Below are 17,073 nucleotides of genomic sequence, written 5' to 3' on the forward strand. Positions count from 1 at the left end.
GCAACTCAGGGCAAAGAACATAACGTATTAAAGCAATTAAAATATTTCAGATGCTTGTAGACTTTTCTAAAATCCAGGGAGTGGTTAAACCGGAGAGCAGGAAACACACAAAAGTATCCTCTAAATAAGAAGGGAATGACCGTGAACAGACAGAGTAGGCTGGGGTTGGCCGCTGCTCAGCCACCTGGTTAAAAAACTATGGGAAATTATAACACATCAGGTAGACAAACAAAACCAGAAAAACCTGATTTCACTACACCTGCACAATAAATCAGTTAAATTCAGTTTGAGTGTTTAATGTTCCCAAGTACAGCTGTTAACGGTGAAATGCATTTTAAAATTTGAAAAACAAAACATGGAAACCATAAAGATGACGACACAGGTCATTAATGACCAAATAAGATTTCATCTATGATGGGTATTTCCATTTCGGTCTTAAATTTGATTTAGATGCATAGCTTTGGACCAACAAGTGATTCCCAAAGAGCTGGAAATGTGCCGTATATGTGTGCAGTGAGTCCTTAAAAAAATTTGAGGAAATTGAACAGGTAGAGGAGGAAAGAAGTTCCAAGGCTCTTTCTTTTCAGATGAAATATGTTTTTATTCTTATGGCACTGTCATGTTTAACTTAAAAAACAAAAACCTTCCAACATATTTTGGCACACAAGCCTTCATCAGGGGAGTCAGTCATACACGGGGACCAATTCTGGGTCCCCGTGTATGAATTATTGTATATTTCTTTAACATTTTATGCACATTTTTTTGAAAAGAAAAGCCTTTGAGTTTTTTCAATGTTTAGTGCCTCAAATAGCAGCTAAACAGTTGAAATTTAGCATTTCAGTTGATCAATCTGTTTGATAAGGTCTCGTCATAAATGGTCTCATTGGAAAGGCAGCTGTCAAGAAGCTATTCTTAAAAAAAAGAAAAAAGAAATTGAGTAGAGTCCAATATTTTAGCACTTTCACACGCCGAAGGAAATGCTGATCAGTGACCACAGACAGACAGCTAAAGGATAAAATAGTTTATTTTATAGTCTCATAGTAAAGGTAGGCCTCAACTTGCAAGACAATTGTTGGCAGTATGTACAACATACTTGTAATTTCCATGGAATGGAACTGGACAAAGACCTACTACACTAATAATATCCTTCTAAATAGAAATTAAATGGAAACAATATACATACACACACACATTTCCTAGACACGAAAATGCTTCCTTTTTTTTTTCCTTGGAGGGGGGGGGGATTCAGCAACATTGATTTTTACTGTGTAAAGCACAACACACCGACATGGACTTCTTTTGCTTCCCTGTACTGCAGGAGACGGGGGCTACTTTTTCAGATTCAAAACCTAGTTCATAACCTTGAAGAAAACTACATGTGACAAAATCAGCATCATCTCATGACTCATGTGATCACTAAAGAAATGCATAACATACTGTTTGAACTTGAAAACATCCAATTAATGCTTTTTTGAAATATATAAAATGAGATGCCTAATGTATTCAGCCACCTAAAGTCATCCACTACTTCAAGCTAAAGGACAAAATACGATATAAGTTCAGGAATATTCTCCTTCAAAACATCAATTTCAACAGAACAGGTTTCTCTCTCTCTTTTCTTTTTTTAATCATCTTGTGTTGACAAGCGTGTACTGCAGAAAACGTCTGCAATCCAGTGGGGCTGAGGTGGGTTATCACTTTTAACATTTGCTCCGAGCATCTTCACATTCTTTACTGGAAAAAACAGAAAGCTACAAATGTTTTATTCATTTTTAAAAAGGTAAATCTTTCCAGAACATTTTTTATCTAGGTGTGTGTGTAAATTCTAAACAACAAAAAACAAAACAAAAATACATAACATAGCAGTGCTTGAAAGAGTACACCTGGCTCATCCTTCCTCCCAAAGAAAAAAGATAACTTGGGGGAGGAGGAGGAGCTTTACTGAGGGTACACACACACACAAAAGAGCATCGAGTCCTTACGTAGCCAAGCTGCCTCTTTTTAGGATTTGGATTGATGTTGCTAAAGAAGGGGAGGATACCAATGACGGAGAACAAAAATCAACAGAGAAAGAGGGGTGGTGGAGGAGGGGAACCTGAAGCTCTCTAGGTGGATTGAAGCAGTTGTCTTTCACCCTGCTTACAACCTCTCTCCCGTGGGTGGAGACTGGCTGGAGAGAGACGATTGTGGCGGCTGTTGTGAGGAGATTTGATGGCGACGAGTCTCCAGTGAGAGCCCACCCAGAGACGGAGGAGAGAGGATGACGAGGGAGGCCGAGGTGGTCGTTGGCATGAAGGTAGGAGAGGTCGGTGAGCCTCGAGAGCTTTGAAGGCCGTCTCCCCTCTCGCCCTCCGCTGTGCTCCGCTGCCTCGACCGCACCTATTTTTTTTTCCTTTTTTTTCTTTTTTCGTTTTAAGACGCTCGGCTCTCTAGCTGGCCTCCACGCGCACCTTCTTCCTGGTGGGCGGCTCTTCTGCCTCCGACTCCGAGCTGGAGTCGGAGCCGCCGTCGAAAGCCGACACGGCGCTGCCTTTGGGGTTGGTGTACAGGCTGCTGTCAGACGAGGAATAGTTGGCCTGGAGCTGAGCTGAGCCCTTCACTTTCTCCAGAGCGCGGACTGCGTGGACACAAAGGAACAGAGAACTCAAATTTACTGAAGAAACGATTGGTCTGAGGAAACACTGCTGATCATAATTCTCTGCTTTTATAAGCTGGACAGAAACCTGATTAGGATGCATTCAAAGCACTAACAGATTACTTTCAGCGCGAGATCTTGAAGTAATTAAACAGATTTCAAACAGTCAAACTTAAGAGCGAATCTGAATCCTGAGGCCAGAATCGCCCCAGCAAAGATACCAATCTGGATGGCATTAGAAATTGTGAAGGAGGGCATTTACTTTGGACTTTTACCTGCAGTTTCATGAGTTTAACAACTTCTTATTGGCAAATAGCTCAATCAAATCAAATCAACTATTAGATGACAAAAAAGTTACAGCACAAAATTCTGTAGTTAAACTTCTTTAGACTGACAGAAAGGGCAGCTTCTTTGGGCCGGCCCACTCAACATTAAATTGGGTTGTTTGTGGCCCACAATGTCACATGAGCTCAATCAAACTGCTTTAAAGCCTGAAACTGGACTGTTTATTGAGCCTTCTAACAAACAAACAAACAAAAAAACCCTTAATTTTACATATATTATCTTATTTCTATCAGTTTTGCTACAGCTGGCATTTTTGTGCAATCTAATGCTTAAAAGGGGGGAAGGGAAAAAAAATCAGAGTGATGACGCAGAGGTCTCACAAAATTTTAACCTCCTGAGACCTTGCATCCTTATGTGGGAACACTGCACTCAGGATTTTCTGTATCTTACACTTAACTCTGCTCAATGAAGCGTATTATACTTTGTTAAAAGATGGTGACTTATTGTATTATAGTGTAAAATAAAGCCGATGCAACCACACACAAAGACGCATTTTCGGCTCAGTTATCAGGAGGGTTTAAGACTTTAAGAAACAAACATGATCCATATACGTATGGACAACATCCTCATTTTGCACAAGAGTGTATTAATGCACCATGTCTAAGCTACACCTTTCATTGAGTTTTGGAGGATTTTAGGTACATCAGAGACCAGAACATGATGGTCCAAATTTGCTCAAGGTCTAAACAATGACAACATTTAGACCTTTGTCTCTCCAAAGTCTCTGAGAAAGCTTCCTGTGCTCAACAGTTAAAACCATTTTTGTCTCTTGGATTCTCCAGTAATGCTTGGTACAAAATGCACATTTGTAGGTCCTTTTGCTTTTTATGTTGAAAATCAATCTTGTTTCCATCATTCTGAGCTTTGTCAGGTTTGTCTAATCCTTCACTCTGGTTTTAGTAACCACCATCTTCGTTTACATGACTGTTAAGAATGAGCTTACTGGAGAAAGACGATTGTAACCTGGTTACTGAGGAGCATGGAAATATTAGCCTTAGAGCAACCTCGGCCCTGGACGTAAAAATAGACAAGCACATCTCATACATAAACTTTAGAAACATGAGGGAGAGACGTTAGAGGGGCCATTCTCTTTTAGGTGATTACATGGAGGTACAAGGAGGCATGTTATTAAACGCTCAAACATAATGATAAAATGCTGTATTTCCCCCATGTAGTTGCAGATGATCCTATAGTAAATTTAGAACAGAAAAGGGGGCAGACTTGTGCTTTTTCTAAAAAAAAAAAAAAAATCTGTTTATGCGTAAAGAGCAGTGTGTTTTAAAACTATTCTCTCACACACACACACACACACACACACCTTTATCGCCAAAACATTCAAACAAACATTTATTGTTCGGCCGTCCACACTTGCACATATCAGGTGGAAAACCTCACAGCCGACCGAAACTAGCATTAATCAGCCCGCCTCTCCCCGATAAGAAGTGTTACCTTGTTGCTCAAGCAGTGCGTTCTGCCTCTTCAGGTCGTCGATGTCCTGCTGGTGTGTGTGGTTTTTCCGCCTCATGTACTGAATGTACTCTGTGGCTTTGTCTAGGATTTGAGCTCGAGACGCCTGTTTGGTAGACTGCTGTTAGTGACACATGCAAAAATTGAAGCAATGACGCAAGTATACAGAGTCTTTATCACATTTCTAACACAGTAACTCTAAACCCTGCCATGATGCTACGCAGACTGGCCCCAGAGAGCAGCACACTGCAGACTCAAACCACTGCAGGACACTACAGGGTATCTGAGACAGCAGTGCATTTCTCTACCTAGCTTGCCTTCTTTTAACCCCCTGAAATCTGCTAGCACTTCAGTCTGACATGCATAAGCTTTGTCATACCCCTGACAAGTTACGGTCAGAGGCCTCTCCTCGATTACAGCAGACAACAAACACTGCAGCAGCAACCAGCTCAGATTACAGCTTTGCCATCATGCCTACCTGGTGTCTGTCAGCTACTTGACCTGTACAAATTATGGCTGGGTATCACTGATTAAAAAAAAAATCATTTAAAGGCTCCAACTTACCTTCTGTTTAAGAAAAACAAGTCTAATTTAAATTAAAGTGACAGTGACAGCGAGAGGTGTCCACCATAGAGAATGTGATACGATCCCCCGTTGCTAGGGAAAAGTGAAAAGTGCCAGATGTGTATGAGTGTCAAAGAAAATGCCAAACCAAAGTTGCCTGCAGGTTTTTCTTGTGCAAACACTCGCTAACCAGTAGCTCAGCACAACTGGAGAAAGTGCAACACTCACTGGAAATGAGAACGCTTCCCTTAAAAGTAAAAGCTGTGCTGCAGAACTGAAGCAAAGGTGTTTTTCACTGAATGCCAATGATCTGTTTCCTGCTTGTGTCACAACAGCTCGGAGAGTAGCTGGACCATATCTGTAGACAACTCCATCACTTCCATTCAAACAACCGCAGCAATATGCTAGCGATCAAAGCAATCACAAGGCCAAATGGTCAGGGAACAACCTAGCAACAGGTGAGTCTCAAAGAAGTCCTGCCATTAATTAATTCTTCGATCTTAAATATGATCAACCTATCTCTAATAATCGGCTATGTACCACAGGCCTTCAAGCTGGCTGTAGTTAAACCTTTACTCAAAAAGCCATCTCTAGACCCAGCAGTCTTAGCTAATTATAGGCCAATCTCCAACCTTCCTTTCATATCAAAAATCCTTGAAAGAGTAGTTGTCAAACAGCTAACAAATCATCTGCAGAGGAATGGTTTATTTGAAGAGTTTCAGTCAGGTTTCAGAGCTCATCACAGCACAGAAACAGCTTTAGTGAAGGTTACAAATGATCTTCTTATGGCCTCTGACAGTGGACTCATCTCTGTGCTTGTCCTGCTAGACCTCAGTGCAGCGTTCGATACTGTTGACCATAATATCCTATTAGAGCGATTAGAACATGCTGTAGGTATTACAGGTACTGCACTGCAGTGGTTTGTATCATATCAATCTAATAGACTCCAATTTGTGCATGTAAATGGAGAGTCCTCTTCACACACTGAGGTCAATTATGGAGTTCAGTGCTAGGACCAATTCTGTTTACATTATACATGCTTCCCTTAGGCAGCATCATTAGAAGACATAGCATACATTTTCACTGCTATGCCGATGACACCCAGCTCTATCTGTCCATGAAGCCAGATAACACACACCAATTAGTTAAACTGCAGGAATGTCTTAAAGACATAAAGACCTGGATGGCCGCCAACTTTCTGCTTCTTAATTCAGATAAAACTGAGGTTATTGTACTCGGCCCCTAAAATCTTAGAAATATGGTATCTAACCAGATTCATACTCTGGATGGCATTACCTTGGCCTCCAGTAACGCTGTGAGGAACCTTGGAGTCATTTTTGACCAGGACATGTCCTTCAACGCACATATTAAACAAATATGTAAGACTGCTTTCTTCCATTTGCGCAACATCTCTAAAATTAGAAATATCCTGTCTCAGAGTGACGCTGAAAAACTAGTTCATGCATTTATTACTTCCAGGCTGGACTACTGTAATTCGTTATTATCAGGATGTCCAAAAAACTCACTGAAAAGCCTTCAGCTAATCCAAAATGCTGCAGCAAGAGTACTGACAGGGACTAGAAGGAGAGAGCATATTTCTCCTGTTTTGGCTTCCCTTCATTGGCTTCCTGTTAAGTCCAGAATTGAATTCAAAATCCTGCTCCTCACATACAAGGTCTTAAATAATCAGGCCCCATCTTATCTTAATGACCTTGTAGTACCATATCACCCTATTAGAGCACTTCGCTCTCGCTCTGCAGGCCTACTTATTGTTCCTAGAGTATTTAAAAGTAGAATGGGAGGCAGAGCCTTCAGTTTTCAGGCCCCTCTTCTGTGGAACCAGCTTCCAGTTTGGATTCGGGAGACAGAAACTATCTCTACTTTTAAGATTAGGCTTAAAACTTTCCTTTTTGCTAAAGCATATAGTTAGGGCTGGACCAGGTGACCCTGAATCCTCCCTTAGTTATGCTGCAATAGACGTAGGCTGCCGGGGGATTCCCATGATGCATTGAGTTTTTCCTTTCCAGTCACCTTTCTCACTCACTATGTATTAATAGACCTCTCTGCATTGAATCATATCTGTTATTAACCTCTGTCTCTCTTCCACAGCATGTCTTTTATCCTGTCTTCCTTCTCTCACCCCAACCGGTCGCAGCAGATGGCCGCCCCTCCCTGAGCCTGGTTCTGCCGGAGGTTTCTTCCTGTTAAAAGGGAGTTTTTCCCTTCCCACTGTCGCCAAAGTGCTTGCTCATAGGGGGTCATATGATTGTTGGGTTTTTCTCTGTATCTATGAAGCGCCTTGAGGCGACTTTTGTTGTGATTTGGCGCTATATAAATAAAATTGAATTGAATTGAGTCACTGGCCGGTCTGTAGGCCTGCGTGCCTGGGTCTTTAGCAATTATTTTCCTAGCAACTGCAATCAAACCTCCAGCAACCAGTTGGGGAATATGTATCCTTCACAACAGGCAGTTACCCGGTGGTCACTGACCACTCTAAGCCCAAGGCCTTATTCAGTTGATCTTTTATTGCCACACATCCAAAATTGGCAATAAGTTAATTTCACGTGGCTAGCAATGGCACGTTTACAAAACTTCAATTAAGGTCATGCGTTGCAAAGAACACGCCACTGGAAATAAATGTAGGTATATTTGGGATTTAAGCTTTATTTAACCGTCTATACTGAGGCCACTATGTAGTTTATTCGAGTTGGCGTATCTGCACTGCAATTTTGCCACTCGAATAGCACTTGTGAGTGGAACTTCTCTCTTCAAGTTGAGCTGCTCTCTTCGCGTCAGTTTGGCAGATAGAGGCACAAGAAGTGCTCGTCAGAAATGCACAGATGGAAACAGCACCAATCGCAGTCATTGCGCAATGCAATGAAATGCAGTTACCTTTGTAGGGCGATGCATGTCTGGTCATGAGGTTTCATAGGATTTTGCAGTTACAACGAACCCACAGAGATAAATTTAATGCAAACATTTAAACTCTACATTACTCTCATTGATAAAGGTAAGCCACGTAGTATGGATAAATATATGTGGACATTTTCCTCTGCCTCAGAAGGTTAACACTCCTAACTGGACCTTCACCCCATCCACAGATGTGTTGCTGCCAGCTGGGCAAAACATGTCCATGAGATATATCCTACAGATGATATGGATGTCCCTAACTACTAATTTCATAACCGCTTTAATGCCTTTGCAGGTGAAACACTGCGTTAAAGGGGATATGAGTTGATTTCAGCTCCTTACCCTGCAACAAAACACATTTGGGCAGACACACAACCCAAATATCTCCAAGTCTGATGGCAGTAAAGCTGCTCTTGGTTAGCGCTTTAGCAGCTCTACTGCTGAATTACAGCTCACCCCAAGAAACTCAGAAGGCTTCAAACCTTACTTCAACTCAAAGGCAGAAGCGGACTGACATTTAAGGGACAGACGTGTTTCTTCTTTCCCAAAAAGCAGTTAATCAATGGAAAATTAGAATTTAGACTGAGGATCAAGTCTAACAGTCAGGAAACAATAAGAGTGTGGCACCACCAGCCTTCCTTCCTTCTAGATTATAGGCTCAACATGCTTGCACTGAATGCACTTTCCAACGCTCAACTATTTAACACGTCCACATATTCTAAAGCAGCCAACATACTAGTGTTCATTATCTTGATCAAAACACTGCTTGAAAGAATTTTCCAAGATGCAATCTATCACATTTTTTTACTCTGCTTGTTTACGACATACATTATGGCCATTAGTGCAGGGGAAGGGGAGCTGTTGGGTAAGAAAAAAACCAACCACTACTCGAGCCAAAATACCAACAACAACAAAAAAAGATCAGAATTACAGTCAAAACACTGCAATCTTCTGTTTAACACTAGAAGGCCAGAACCACTAGGAAGGTGAAAAAGATGCTTAATCATTAAAAGGGTTTGTTTATTTTGTAATTCGTTCCATATTTAAAGAGTTAAGCCTTCTGGTTAATCTGCCTGTTTATGATCAGCACATTGGTGCAAGTGATATGCCATAAACAGCCTCATAACCATTTATGCTAGTGATCGAGCCACACTCATCTCAAAGAAGGTTCACAACTCCCAATCCGTAACTGAACAGGGGAAGTCCATATTCCTATTTTTTACGTTAATGCAAGTTTAAGGTCTAAAAATTGGCCAAATGTTTATTATTGGGAACTGTGACCAAAGACTGTGAACCTGCCCAAACCACAACAGACTGCCACTTGGTAATCTTTGAAACACAGACTCAGAACCACAAAAGTACACTGATTTGATACCCAGCCATAACTTGTTTTGTTGTTTTAATCGACAGCTAAACAGCCATATCCATGTGGTGATTCGGACTGAGATAAATATAGCCGAGCATCTTATCAGGCCATTTTGCACTGTGTTTCCTGAACTGAAATAAAACCCTTGTGCAGCCAATTGCTGAACCCACTCTAAAAATTCTCAACGTCAATGATGTCAAAACAGGAAGAGAGCAACAAAATGTCCTCATAATAACTTCCCAATGCTGCTCCAAGTACTTAGACTGCATCACTGCCTTCCTGTTGCCAGTCTGCACCCTTCTACCATTTACCCTCCACTAATCAGCTGCCCAATCAATGCCCTCCACATGAAGCAACAAGACATCTGCATCTCTGAACATCTACATGCTGTTTTCTAAACATCATAAACAGTAAAATTCACATTTTAGCATAGACATGACACAATAACAATTCATTCAAATTCAAATATTTTTCATACATGAGTGTGTAGTTGGCATTTGTGTGGTAGGCAGACTTACAGGCTGAGTGTTACCAACCTTTTCTCCCTGCAGGGAGGGTACCGAGTCCCGGAGGCTGTGAAAGCTGTCTTTGATGTGGTCCCTACGCTTGCGCTCCAGCGCATTGTGGTGTGCCCGTTTGTCTGCCTGCAATGACAAGAGTCACAGGGCCTTGAGCCAGGCAGCAGAGCAGCGTGGGTAGAGGGACAGCGGGTGTCCAGCCGTCCCAGTCAAACGTTCACAAGCCGCTCTGCTGCCAAGTCGCACTCTGCAGTAAAACACTGCTTTGTGCTTTTAATTCAGTGCAGCCATCATTATTATTAACCAACCATTACAGAGGAGGACTCCTCATTTAAGATGTAGTTAATATCCCCAGTAAGGCATCAAAATTCGTTTGTCTTCAATCTATAATAAAACACTGAGAATGCTAGTCACACATTTTTAAGGCCATCTTCAAACTGCTCAACAGCCTCAACCTGTAAAAATTCATTTTACTATTAAAGATGTAAATCTTTTCCTTTTCACTAACTTCAAAATTTGTGAAACATAACCCTCATTTCTTCTTTTTTAATATCAACACACTTATCTTGTCATTTTAAAGAAATTCATATTAAAACAGGGACTGCAGTTCACTGAAACTCATGCAAATATTATCGCTCTGTAATCCACAAGATAAAAGGTTTAACCTCACAGTCCTCAACGGATTTCAATATCAGCAGCCGATATGACAGATTGTACATAGAAGGCCAGATCTTAGTGTAGACCGTCATTACTCTGATATTTTACCCAAATTTAAATATGACCAAAGGTGAGAAAACTTTTCTTTTTAACTAAACATAAGGAAGATATAACATATTTAAAACACAAAATGCTTAAATTTATTAGACCAATAGTCATAAAAACAATCAAGCTAATATTTTAGAAATAATCCAAAACTTGTTTAAATCTAAAAAATTATATTGGTATTTATTAGACAAATTGCATTTGTGTTTTTTAATACCTGCATTTATGCCGGCACACTGTACTCATCTGAGAAGTCCGAAAATAAGAACATCAGTCAACCATAGAAATCTAAATAAATAACTTTAAATTTTGCAAATTAAAGAGCATAAAGTGCATATTGGTGGATTAACAATCACAGAAACGTGAAAAATTATTTTGGTAATCACCAATAGTGTTAATCTAGTGTGGCATAAACCTTACATTGGATAGTGGTCTAATAAATTTGCCAAGCACTGTAGATGCATTATTACATCTTAACATGCTAACAATGAAATGCTACTTCCAGCTCCCTCTTCATCCGCTGCAAAACTCTATTGTCTAAAATAGACCAAAATACGGAGAAATCTCTAAATTTGAACATGAAAACTAGTCACTGCAAACATGATGACAAATAATAGTGTCAGCTAACTCCCTGATGAGAAAGTAAACAGTTCAGCCGTCATGAACAGAAGTTGTTTTGCTCTCCAACCTTTATGGGGTTCGGCTTTTCACCGTAAATTTGAGGTTAATTTTAGGCTGCTGTATGAACTAAAATACAACATTTTTCATATCTTTTATCAAATCAAATAACTAGCTGAACTATAACAACCCAACACTATTAACAAACACCAACTAAAAACAGGCACATAACTAGCTGTTAATTCAAAACCACACATCAGAACTCCAATTAAACTTGAGGCATAAGACAGCTGCCATTAGCACATGACCAGAGCACTAATCAGCATGTAGTTCGGCCTGTTTTTAGGCCAAACAATTACAGCCTCCAATCAAATCTGACTCCTGACTAATCCATGCTGTCACCAGGCTGAGCCCAACACCCAATAAGAGCCTCCAAAATCATCTGTACATCCACCATCACACAGCTTCAGCAGAACACGAGATGTGACTAAAATATTAGCAATGAAAACAGAACAATATTTGTGGTCACGCCACAGTTTCAGGCAAAGAGAAGAGGAGACAGAAGTCAGGTGACCTTGTGTCATCTGACTTGTTTTGTCCATGGATTACAACAAAAGCCAGAGTGAGACGAAAGAGCAGGTTAAGACAAGCCTTTTGCTGTGATCTCGGTGGGTGTAAAGCGTGACTCAAGTAATACTTTAAAGCAAGTAAACATCCTGCTGAAGGTCTTAGCAAGAAGATAAATGCTGCAGAGCATGAACACATCCTAGACACCCTGAGTGTCACTGAAACTGAAACTTTAATTAAAAAAAACCAAACAAAAACCCACATATATACCCTTAAAGCTACCCACAATGCATATCATGTGACTCAGTGGCAGCTGCTCCTACAGTGTGTTGCATAAAACAGAGACCAACCAGAAAGGAGAAAAAACCACCAGGACCATGTGCCTCATTGTGCCAAGCACTCCCTCCATTAATCCTTGCATGAACAAACACATGACTGCTATTGATGGCATGTGCAATTACCAGTCTGGTGGCTGTATCTACGGATGCTTCAGCGACGAGACAATAGATACAGAAAGTACACGTGGTTGACTTTCTCGTTCAACGGCAATGAGGGGAAGACTATGTTCAGTATATTAACAGGAGTAAAGCCCAGAGTATGTTAGCATTCATTTCTTATAGAATTCCTGCTTGTTAAAAGCAAGCGGTGACTTACAGACAAGCTATTTAAAACACTGGAACCGCTTTAAATACAGTTACCAATCAATGTTGGCCATTAGGTTTACTTTCCCTTTTGTAAATGTACAGTTTATTTGGCTAAACTCAGAGCTGGACGATAAAAACGACAAAAGAAATGCCCATGAATAAAGTTTTGCTCAATATAAATACAAGATATGGTCAACACAAAGCTGACAACCCTCATTCAAGCAAGTTTTGACAGATAAGACAAAAGACCAATGATAATGAGAACACAGAGCCACGTCAGCATAGGCTGACATAGGAGGTGTAGCCAGTAGCACCACATATGCTAGTGTTTGGGCTACAGCCGTACACGTGAGTGTGACTGAGATAAAACAAAATAAAAAGTTTAACGAAGACTCGCGGCACAAGACTCAAGCTACGAGGACTTTGCTGAATGGAAGCGTCCGATAACAAGACACGATGCCAGATAATGTTGAATTACAGTAACTGACCATTAACATTTCTCGTACTTTTAAAGCTGTACATCAGGGGTGCCCAATCCCAGTCCTCGAGAGCTACCGTCCTGCAGCTTTTAGATGCATCCTTGGTCCAACAAACCTGAATCAAATGAATGGCTTGTTATCAGGCCTTTGCCAAACTTGATGGCATGCTGAAGAGGTAATCAAACTATTTGATTCAGCTGTGTTGGAGTAGGGATGCATCTAAAAGCTGCAGGACGGTAGCTCTCGAGGACTGGGATTGGGCACCCCTGCTGTACATGGACTGTAGAGCGACGGCTGGACAGCTGTGTCATTCTTCGCCACCACACTGGCTTTGTGGTCAAGTTGCACATCTGATCCATATGAGCGTCACTGCCCACTTTGTTGAGACGGCACTTTACTTCTTATTCCATACAACCCCTTCCTCTGCTTCAGGGAACAGACGTTATAGACATAACTGTTCGCTTGTGCCTTGGAGCACAAGTGGCCCTAAACTATCTGAATGTTCTCCTTTGCCTGCATTTGAAAGGTTCTTGAATTTGTACAGACAGTCTGAATCTATAAAAAAAATACACTTAGTTTTTTTTAATATCGGATTAATATCTAGGTTATATTTATTTGGAACGGACCAAAGATTTCAGTTTTCCATTTGTGTTTTTGTTCTTGGTTGTATATCTTGGTATGAAAAAGAACCTCTAAGCTTGACCGAAATTGTGAGTCCATTTATAGCATGATTTATATTTCAGACTGATAAGAAAGAAATTATTGTTTTATGACTTTCTTTCCCATATCACCCAGCCCTAGTTAAACCTCACAATAAACTCCAATCCAATAATCCCATAAAGCTGCTTTTGTTTCCTCATTTCTTTCCATTCTTTTAAAATTAGCAAAAATAAGCTTCACAGGCGGATTTTGACAGGCCTGTCACGCTTCTTCAAAGTCTTCGTTCAGTATTTAGGGCTGATTTGAACAAAGTTCCACCACATATATATTTTGGTGCCTTTAAGTTACTCTTTGGCAATGTAAGTCGCACTCTCAGGAGGATGTTGAATATTTACAAAAACCATCAGAATTTGAATTTATAATAAATGTTTTAAAAACATAAATGTTAAATGTTCATGCAAAGTTTCATTGCACCAGTTAAAGAGGAGACAGGGTACATAAAGACATTTAAAACCACTGCAGTTTAAAACAGTTTCAAGGTCTGCAGTTGTGACTTATAATAAGTGTAAAATGTTTTTTTACTTTTTGTTTTTTAAGAGAAAAGTGGTTCTGTTTTAGACAGTAAATATCACATTAGTAAGGATAAGGTTAGTCATTTCGTGAAAAATTTGTTCATTGATTTATTAATACCACCCACCTCATGACCTCAGAGGTAAATGATTTTTAGTGGTACACCAACTTCAGTCTGTTTAATTGAGGCAAGATTTTACCTTCAGCCTATGAATATTTTATATAATTTAATATTTTTACAAACCCCAAAGCAAAAAAACAAAACAACCGTATCTGAGAAGGTCCAGAGGAAACGCAATTATTTAGATTTATATGAAATGACCCAGCTGTCTGCACTATACATGCTCTAACCTACATAATTATAATTTATATTGAACACTAATCTAATAACGATTAGCGGTTAATATGAAACTGCTTTTTTACATTACAAAATTTTATTAATCTGAGTACCAGTGAGGGTACTTTTTACTACTGTTAAATGTGTCTTTGGGAAAAGAAAAGAAAAAAAAACATCTCAAATTCTGTTTGTTCTTGTTGTTTCTTTTGAAGGCAAAAAAGAGTGAAAATAAGCTGACAGAAAAGCTTGTTTTGGGAAAATTAAACAATATAATTGCCCCCAAATATCAAGATGTGACCCCACAGTACCGACAGAAAAATAAGGAATCATGCCTCTTTCTGGGAGCAGATTAAAGGACAGACACCACACCCTTTACATAAAATATCCACAAGATCTCCACGTATGTACTGTCACGTAACCTGACATACCTTTCAACAAGTCTGTTCCTTCAGAGAGCCAGGACTGCAGCAATGTTTCCTTTATTTCTGACTTGTGTAGGAAATTTTAATTCCAAGTGAATCCACTTTAAAGGTTACATCATGCACATAATTACATTTAACTAGGTCGCCAACACTAAACAGCTGCTATAAACACAGCAGTATCTGCATGGTCAAGCTACCTTGTTGAGCACATCAGGCTCCACAAAAAGCAGGTGTCCTATTACCTGCTTGCAACCATTATCACTTCACTGTAAAGCTGATACGTTCTGCTGGCGGCCTACGCCAGCTGAGCTTCTCCTCCGTTCTATTCATACCTGATCATGAGACATTACATAACACCACCAGGTGCCTAGCTGCTGCTTCCTGGCCATTCCTTGACCAACTCACCTTCCCCGCACGAAAGCCTACGCTGCTGTCAAAACTCTTTGCACTAGTAACCATGGAAACGCCACTAAAACAGATTCGCCAGCAGGTGAAGCAAAGTTGACGATTTAAAAAAATGTCCTCATTAGGACATATTTAAGATGTTACAATGACTGGTTTCACTGTTCATTAGTTTATACATTTCTGTTGTTGGAGCTACAAAACAAATCACATTTTGCCCCTCGTACATTTTCTAACCATTACACACTGCATACCATACATACATTAAGTGCTTAGCAGCCCCTTTGCTCCATGACTAGACAGCGTTCAGTCTCTTATCTCACCTTCCAAGACATATCTACAGACAACAGGCCCACTTTCCACATCACTATTCAAGTTTTGAGAGCTATTCAACGTCTGCCACCCCGAAACCATCATTACATTTTATTCCTATCTCTGTTTGCACAGCTAAAGAGGTGAATTTAGCTTTTTGGAAACAGAAATTGCAATCTGGGAAGTGCAATCCTGAGAAAATACGAGCCACAATCTAATTAAAAAATAAATAAATAAATAAATAACTGAGAGCATCTGAACAAGCTGACAAAAGTATTCTTGGTGGTAAATTTACTTTCCTGTAGATAATTAAACCACGAAGAGAGACACCATTCTGTTCTATTACTGCTGTTTGGCAAAACAAGAAGAGGGAAACTTCTTTTTATCCTTCATAAAATAATGATATTTCTCCACACATCTGTGAGCACATCTGCCAATGTTGCAACATTTTTTATACACTTGAGACCACTTTTTTTTAAGCCATCTGACAAACATCTAAAATTATGACTAAGGTAACACTTCAATAATTGTTCAAAGCACTGGTGATTTTTTTCTAAAAGCAACTTGCCAGGTTTTGCTCTAAAGCTAGCTTTTCTCTAACTGTCTGAAGCAGTAAGTCGGGGTTTTCCTGCAAATAAAATTGACTGTGTTAAATATATTTACTCTTTTTTTTTTTTAAATGGGGTTTAACCTAGTTTAAATTCACCCCCCAGAAACAGAAAAATGCATAAACTTCTTGTAAGTAAGGCAACCATAAGCAGACCAATGGGACTTGCTTGCATAATCAACCAAGAAAGGCACATTTTAAGCAAGAAGAAAAATACTCCTACTGTTCAGCAGAAAACCAAATATTTTCGGTATGCATGTATAAACTAGACAACACAAGCAGAACATTAAAGTCAGTATTGATCAAAAAATAAATAGAGAACTGCCTCAGGTCTGTTGGGGGGAACCAGCAAAAAGGCTATTTTCTAATCTTTATATCACTTCATGTTAACATTAATATTTCCTAAACAGCTCTTCCGCATTTTAATTCTAGTTATTTGACAGACGGGGAAACATGGTGTTTTTGTGTGCACCAACCAAATCGTGCAGGGTGTTTTTTTCCCCCTAGCTTGTATGCATGCAGCTATACGTCATTCATTTAGGCTGCCAGCCTTTTCGTTGCCTGTAGAGAGAAGATGGCTCTAATCACCGTCTGCAATACAGGAAAACATCCCGCTGCACCCTTTCCTGACACCAAGCCCTGTCCGAGGAGATGCAGCAGCCTCTCTACCCGTTACGCCCCCCCTCTGCATCTGCATCATGGATGCAGAACAAAATGTAAACGCGCTCTCTTTACTAAGATGACCTACATGTGTGATATGCAAACCTGATTGTGAGCGGAATCCCCGCGGAGGGGAGCAAAAAAGCCTGGGGTGGAAGAGGGGGGGGGGGGGGGGGGGGGCACTAACCTGCTGCTACGGAGCACATAAGGCTTTGTGTTAACCGGAAA

General features: G+C 40.2%; 1 protein-coding gene across 4 annotated transcripts in view; it reads right to left on the bottom strand.

The window, feature by feature from the left end:
• Window positions 1–1,006: 1,006 nt before the first annotated feature.
• Window positions 1,007–17,073, bottom strand: part of max (myc associated factor X) — a 16,754-nt gene continuing 687 nt past the window's right edge. Inside the window, exons 2-4 of one of the 4 annotated variants that reach the window (XM_084952280.1) lie at window positions 9,806–9,931; window positions 4,430–4,553; window positions 1,007–2,617 (exon numbers count right to left, since the gene is read on the bottom strand). In XM_084952280.1, the coding sequence (XP_084808406.1) occupies window positions 2,430–2,617; window positions 4,430–4,553; window positions 9,806–9,931 (438 nt within the window). In that variant the 3' untranslated portion in view covers window positions 1,007–2,429. Of the gene's footprint in view, window positions 2,618–4,429; window positions 4,569–9,805; window positions 9,932–17,073 lie in introns of all 4 variants that reach the window. The other 3 variants (XM_084952279.1, XM_084952282.1, XM_084952281.1) reach the window with 3 other exon arrangements.

This window comes from Perissodus microlepis, chromosome 15 (genome assembly GCF_051167445.1).
Source record: "Perissodus microlepis isolate ML-2025 ecotype Zambia chromosome 15, ASM5116744v1, whole genome shotgun sequence".
Taxonomy (NCBI): Eukaryota; Metazoa; Chordata; class Actinopteri; order Cichliformes; family Cichlidae; genus Perissodus; species Perissodus microlepis.